At 28.0% G+C, this 7,735-nt stretch overlaps 1 protein-coding gene across 1 annotated transcript; it reads right to left on the reverse strand.

Moving 5' to 3' along the window:
- Positions 1–1,361: 1,361 nt before the first annotated feature.
- LOC106767575 (4-coumarate--CoA ligase 2-like) lies at positions 1,362–7,338 on the reverse strand. Its single transcript, XM_014652497.2, has 5 exons — positions 6,203–7,338; positions 5,937–6,132; positions 3,113–3,326; positions 2,928–3,030; positions 1,362–1,711 (listed from the first exon to the last, which is right to left on the reverse strand). The coding sequence occupies exons 1-5, from the start codon at positions 7,205–7,207 to the stop codon at positions 1,610–1,612; spliced, it is 1,620 nt and encodes a 539-aa protein (XP_014507983.1). The 5' UTR covers positions 7,208–7,338; the 3' UTR covers positions 1,362–1,609.
- Between the last annotated feature and the right edge of the window lie 397 nt (positions 7,339–7,735).

Raw genomic sequence — 7,735 nt, forward strand, 5'->3', positions numbered from 1 at the left:
CGTTATAAAGTTTTATATTTTAAAAAAAAAAGTAAAAATAGTGTCAAATAAAAATATTATTTCTGTCAAAGTATATTTTTTAAAATATTATTATAATTAAATTCTAATTTAGGTAGAAAGAGAAAAGATAATGACTTTTTTTTTTTGTTTTTCCTGTTGAGCATGTATATTCATTTTATACTCTATCTACAGAATATTTTATACTTGTGTTTTTCTCACACATCATGAGTGTTTTATGTTTTACATTAAAAATCTTGTAACTTTCGTCCATTACGAAAGGTTGAAATAAGATAAGGGTGTTATTAAGTAATTCTCAAAAAGTACAAAGTATATGTTATTGTAATTTATTATTCTTTATTTATTGTGTGATTTCCATACTGTGTAATTTAATGCTATTTAACAAAATCCAACGGTTTGTTCTAATACGACTTGGATTTGTTTCTTTCAATTTTATGATATGTCAGCGTGTACAAGACATGACTATAAAGATAATAAATGTTATTTCAATTTTCGATTAATAAATAAAATATTTTTCCCAAATAGACAAATTTGAATTGTAACTTAAAATTGTTTTAACGAAGAGACATGACCTTTTTAATTAGAGTATTGAGCATGTTATTTCTTGTCTTAATTTATATTTTGTTGGACATAATATATTTTGTTAAAGTTAAACTTCTTACATATTTAACTTTGTTTTTTGTTTCATGTTATTATTGTCTATTCTTTTAGTCATGATTATTCTATCTTAAGATTTGTTATATCACTTTTATAATTGCTTTGTTACATGAGATAAATGTTTTTTAATTTTATTTGCCGACATTTATATTTTATTATTTTTAATTATTTTTGAGTGGTCGGAATTTTGTTTATGAGGAAACAATTAATGAATGAAACAAAAATAGAAACAAGGAATAATGTTATTAACATATCCCTACCTTACGTCTTTTGTGCAATACAACTCTTCATACCTTTTTGTAAAATCCTTATATTGGTTGCTTTTTCTTAAATAATTTTCTTATAAGGAAACTCTTTACAAAACTTTATGATATCAGAATAAAAGAGAGTAATTAAATTAAATACGATGACTGAAAAATATTTATTTATTTTATCTAACCCATTACATTTTTTTGCTGCAGTATTTAATTTATCTTTCTACTATAACATATATTGTGACAGATTTTTATTATAAAAATAGCATCATCCCTTTTTTCTATCCCTATCTCACCAAACTTTTTGCCTGTTGTTGCAATATTCAAGTTTTTTTTTGTCCATAAAACAGGGAAATGTAGTTAATCAAAAAACTTTTGGCTTTGATATGAACGAAATACACAAAATCAAATAGAGACAATGAATTTCCACATCCACCTACCACCACCACTTTGGATGGTCCAGGTCAATCTCATTGTCACATTAACGTCACTTTTTACGTCACATACAAGATTCTATTGGATTCAATATGGGCTGTGGTTAAAACGTAAGCCCAATAGTTATAGGATTGGGGTGGCTATTCTCCCCACCTTTTCTTGCTATTTTCACCCCTTACATCTTTATTTAATATGAAGGAAAAACTTATTCGTATGATATGAATTCATTTTGAGAAGGGTTGGCCTCAAAGCCTTGCCGTGATTTTTCTTCGCAAGATCTTTCCAGAGGCAGACTTTGGAATGGAGCCCACAAAGAAAACCTTGCTGATTCTTTTATAAAACACAACCTGCCACAAAGGAAAATGCATATAATATATATTATATAAACAATGAATAATCAGTGTAGAAAGTAGAAAAATAATCAGTGTAAAATTATTTTGCATATATATTTTTTTCTTACTCTACAGTTAAAGATTTAAACTAGTGTAAACATTTGTGTTGTTTTTTTAATATATTCAGACTTTATCTTTTTTTCAACTTACTTTAGGAAATAAAGTATACTTGTAATAATTTATTTAAAAGGTAAATGTTTAAAATTGAAATAAAATCAAACAAATTTTACTAAATTAAAATTTAATTATAATCAAAATTATTAATTAGTAACTAATAGTTACTATTCTAATTTGTTCTATAAAATGCATCTTTTAGTTCGTTATATTTACTTTTTTTTGTTATTTGTACTTTTTTAGTTTTAATTAAGTTATATGACTTTTTGTAAATTTTAAAATTTCCAATTAAATATCTTTCCTACAGTATATTGAGTATTAAAAATTTATATTTTTTAATTGAATTTGTTTTCTATTATTTTACTTTATCATCTTACTGTACGATTGATGTTCCTCTAAAAGAAAATTTTACATGATCTCAAGGAGAAAAAACAATTTCGTTACGTAATATGTTTTAAATTAAAATCGTAAAAAATATTTATTATTTTATATTAGTAACAAAAACTTTTAATCGTGATAAAATAAAATGATGCCAAATTAAAAAATTAATTAAAAAATATAAAAATTTTAATTATTCATAAATATAAATAAAAATTTAACAATATCCAATTAAAAAATGTTCAAATTTATTTTCTGTCTTTGTATTATTCTTTCTTTCAGACTATTCAAACAAACACGAAAAAAAAAAGGTCATTCCATTCTTTGACGTTATTTATGCTAATAAATAAAAATTTAATTATATCTCTTGATGAAATGTTATATTTTAATTCATAAAAGTATTCTTAACTCATCCAATAATGAATTTTGGTGGTAGATCAATAACATGAAATGACTATACCCTTAATCCGATCAGAGTAAATTGCCTTGTTTCATTATTTTATCATCTGTATTTTGAGAAATAGAAAATATCCTATGATAGAATCACAAGAATTTTTGCAAAATATTAACAGTTAAATATTTTTAAAAATCCATAAGTGATTTTGAACTACTTAATTTCAAAATCTTTGTATTTATTAGTTTTCATTTATCTCTTCAATAAAACATTACTTATAATTACCTGGTTTGAGATGTATTGCTTGATTTCTTGCTCAGATATATGAGAACCTTTTGATCTTACAACAAACGCCACTGGAACTTCTCCTGCAACTTCATCCTTCATGCTGAAATAAAAAAATAATTAAAAATTCTGTTGTAAGAAAATGTGATGAAAATAATTTATATAATAATAAATAAAGAACTTACGCCACAATGGCAGCATCTGAAATATTGGGGTGAGCAATTAGAATGGCTTCCAACTCCGCTGGAGCCACTTGGAATCCTTTGTATTTGATCAATTCCTTCAATCGATCAACGATGAAAAGTTCATCATCATCATCCATGTACCCAATATCACCCGTATGCAACCATCCCTCCTTATCTATTGTATTTTTTGTTGCCTCTTCGTCGTTTAGGTAACCTAACCAAATATCACAAACAATAACCCATTTTCGTAAAACAATTGCATCTGCATAGTTTTTTTTTTTTGTAATTAGCTTATATGATATCAATTTTAAAGTGGTATTATTTAAAATAGGGTTAAACGATTTCAAAATTTAATGCAATGTTTTTCTTTTATAATTCAAAAATGGAGGAGATAACGTAATTCGAGCATTAGTTTCAAATTTAGTTTATAATCCACATTACACTAATGTTTTTGCTTATCATATTCGCACTAGAATAATATTCTGAAAAACCTATTTCGTTTGCTTTTAAGAAATCGGAGTATTTATCACTAATTAAAGATAAAAATTAGAGAAAATGATTTAATACATGATTAACACAACTTGAATTTCATTATTCAGTTGTTAGATATGGAAATCTTAATAAAAAAAATACAAAATATATATTAGACAAAATAAATATCAGACCAATTAAAAAATATTTTAGCACTTTGCTTCCCTTAATTAAATTTCCACTTCAAGAATCCTTAAGTTCTAACTATTGATGCCATTAACACTTGCTGATAAGAAAAAAAATTAATTAACAGTTATGTTTGTTCTTCAAATATACAAAAAAAAAATTAGGGTAGGAACTAAATGGAGCAATTTAAACAATACATAATGTGGCTTAGGAAATAAAGAAACTAGCTTTGAACTAAGTAGTCAACAAAACATTAAAAGGTGGAGTTTGTGGCAAGTGTGAGTGTGTACTCGGTCTAACATAATTAATTGTTGAAGTATAATAATTAAAGAGTTTTTAATGATTTTTGAAATCTGTGTTTATAAGTAGCTCCAATGTAGTTGTGCATAAATTTATAATGCAGTCAATATAGTTTTAACATTTTTTTTATTTTAAAATATAAGTTTACTATATGTTACAGTCTATATAATTGACTATTTCAATTTTATGGAATTAATTTATTTTTTTTACAAAGAATGAAAATGGATAAAACCATGAATTCAATATTGGAGAAAAGTGAAAGAAAAAAAAATATTATTATAACTCTTCGAATTAAAGTTGAAAGAAGAATAGTTTAAAAAAAATGTTTTGAAAGGCTACTTTAAATAGACATAAATTAATTTAACTATTTGTTTGTAAGTATTTATTTTAAATATAGTGCGGGCAACTAAGAGTAGAATGATATTTAAATTCTATGTTGAAAACTTTTTTCTATGTTATACTTTCTATTTTAATTTTGAATTACCTTATTAATCTTTAAAATTATTGTTTTTATATTATATATATTTGTTACCAAATAGAATTAGAAAAAATACATCTCGTGTCTCTTTGTACATTTTTTATAAAAATAAAATTAAATAGTAAGTGGTTATACGGTTGTAATATGTAAGTGACTTTATAATGTAATAAAAATAGGTGTAGTTATGATCTTAGTTGTTTACATTAAATTGATTATTGAATCAATCATAATCTATCATCATTAGTCACTCTTTCATCTTTACTACCAAACCAACTTTATACTTAAATGAAAAAAATATGTGTAGTAACTTTCAATACTTAAATTTTTCTTTTACCTTTTAATTTTAAAATATAATCAAAGATAAAAATAAACTATAAATGTATACATTAGATAAGAAACATTTGTTATGTATAATACTTTTATTGTATAAATTAATTGAAATTGTATAATAGAAATATTTATTATTTAAAATTATTATATAAATAATAAACTTGATTTGATTTCAAATTCTTCATAAATTTAATTGTTTTCAATTAATTGAAATTTTTTATTATATCAAATATCCAAAAATTTTAAATTTTTCCATTGAATTTTTGTCAAGTACTTATTATTTTGCATCGTCATTATTAATTTTTTTCTATATGAAAAAGAAAATATTTAACTTTTTTTTGGTCGTTTGTACATTTGTATGTTTTTAATTAATTTCATATTAGAAGCATTTATTATATGAAGTATCTAAAATTTTCATATCTTTTAATTTCAATCAAAATTACATGATCATTTAAGTTTTCATTGTAGAACAATATACTGTGAATTTAGACAACAAAAAGGATAAAACTTTAGAACTCTAATTGCTATCGTTGTATAAATTAAATACTGAAAAGAAAAATCCTATATGTAGACATTTACAAGACGCGATGATATTGGTAAAAGTAATTAAAATTTTAAATTTTCATTTTTTTTCTATATTATTAAAAAAATGTGGAAACATAATGTTGTGAATCTTTTCCTCACGTTTCGTTGGACCATAAGTTATGTATTATTATTTTATTAGTTTATATATTTAAAATAGATGAATTCTAAGCTACTAGATTATTATTGTAAAAAAATCGTTAAAAAAATACTTTTGATAAGACATAGTCTAATGTTATTTGAGGGGATTTTCTTATAGATTTATTTTTTTATTCTGTGTTTAAATAACTGATTTTGATATTTTAAAAATACACAATGTATAATCTGAAACATGTTGAGCTTATCAAGAAAAATAGTTTACATACAACACCAATAATTGAAAAATAATTTATATATAACACCTATAAAATTTGAATCTAATTATATATAAGTTACTTAGTTTAAAGTGGTGATTAAGGAAAGAGAAGAAATGTTTACCTTTCATGATCTGGTTGCCTCTGATGCAAATCTCACCTGCTTTGTTCCTACGGAGCGAAGCACCAGTTTGAGGGTGAACGATCTTCATCTCCGCGTTTCTTACCACGCTCCCGCTCGAACCTGATTTCATTTCCACTGCTTCCTTCGCAAAGGATAAGCAGTATGAAATAGCTAACGCTTCTGTCATCCCGTAACCCTGCATGCGTGTATTATCAAGATCAGTCCATCATAAAACCATAATTCATAATAATATAACTCATAAGTACCTGACCAAATATAGCGTTGGGTAGTTTCGCCCTCATACAATTCTCAAGTTCCTCTCCCACGGGTGCTGCACCACAGATAATCATTCGAATCGACGACAGGTCGTATCGCTGCAAATCTCGACTCTTCGCAATCGCCAATACGATGGGCGGCACAAAAGCCGCCACGCTTACCCTCTGTTTCTCAACTAACTCTATCAACTTAACAATATCAAATTCGGCCATTATCAAAACGGTAGCCCCAACTCGAAGAGAACAGAGCAAAACACTGTTCAGAGCATAAATATGGAAAAGTGGAAGCACGCACAACACCACGTCCTCGCTGCGTATATACAGATTAGGGTTCTCTCCGTCCACTTGTTGCGCCACGCTCGTAACCATCCCCTTGTGCGTTAGCATCACTCCCTTCGGATTCCCCGTCGTTCCTGAAGAATACGGCAGCGCAACCACATCGTCCGGGGATATTTTAACGCCGGGAATGTCTTTCTCGTTTGCCTCCGTCAACTCCGAGAAGTGAAGGTAACCTTCCGGCGCCGCGTCAACGCACATCACTCTGACGTCGTTTTCCCTCGCGAAATCCTTCACTTTATCCACGTAGGACGCCTGCGTTATGATGAGTTTGGCGTTGGAGGCCGCGGCTTGCTTGGCCACCTCCGCCGGAGTGTAGAAGGGGTTAGCGGTGGTGATCATGGCGCCGCAGAAGGAGGAGCCCAGGAATGCGAAGACGAACTGGGGGCAGTTCCGGAGGAGAAGGAAGATGACGTCGCCGCGCTGGATGCCGAGTTTGTTGAGGCCGGCGGCGACTCTGCGAGCGGTGAGTTGGACTTCGGCATAGGTGAAGCATTCTCCGGTGGCGGCGTTGATGAGGCAGGGTCGGTTGTTGAATTGGGAGATGTTTTGGAAGATGTAAGTGTGGAGAGGGAGGTGCGTGGGAATGTAAATGTCGGGCAGTTTGGAACGGAAAATGAAGTCATGGTTTTGGTGTTGTGTAGATTGTTGTTCTTCCATTTTGGTTGGTGGCAGGCAAAGGTGTTTGTTTGAGCGTGTGAAAGGTCGAAGGGAGATGGAAGGAGCAAGAGAAGAGAAGCTTGGGCTGGGGTTGTTATTCAGTTACAATGCTTATTTATATGCATGGTACTGGGAATTATTTGCATTTTATTATTTAAAAAATTAAATAAATGTTTTTTTTTGTCATTTTATTTTCCAGAAATGTTACTTTGATACGTATTTTCTTTACACTGTAATTTCATCTTTTTCAATATTTATTAAAAGTAAAAGGTTAATTTTTAAAAAAGGAATTGCCACTTGAGTGTGTCAACATATATAAGTCCTCTTTATTTTCTTAGAGTTAAATTATTTTTAATTAAAATTGCACTGTAATTTATAGTTAGATTTCTATCACTATAATATTTTTCACTATTTTAGCTGATTTATTTTAAACTATTCTAGATTTTAAAATAAAATTATTTTGATGACGTTGTACATGTATAAAATAGAAAATAGAATCCTTTAAATGATACAAACCAGCAAGACAGA

This window comes from Vigna radiata, chromosome 7 (assembly GCF_000741045.1).
Source record: "Vigna radiata var. radiata cultivar VC1973A chromosome 7, Vradiata_ver6, whole genome shotgun sequence".
In the NCBI taxonomy this organism is placed as follows: domain Eukaryota; kingdom Viridiplantae; phylum Streptophyta; class Magnoliopsida; order Fabales; family Fabaceae; genus Vigna; species Vigna radiata.

What these genes read in the sequence shown, in the direction of transcription:
- LOC106767575 (XM_014652497.2), bottom strand. Translation starts at nt 7,207, where the DNA reads ATGGAAGAACAACAATCTACACAACACCAAAACCATGACTTCATTTTC. An exon ending in TCAGATGCTGCCATTGTGGC is followed by an intron (nt 3,031 to 3,112) that starts GTAAGTTCTTTA and finishes TTTTTATTTCAG; the next exon opens with CATGAAGGATGAAGTTGCAG. An exon ending in AGCAATACATCTCAAACCAG is followed by an intron (nt 1,712 to 2,927) that starts GTAATTATAAGT and finishes CCTTTGTGGCAG; the next exon opens with GTTGTGTTTTATAAAAGAAT.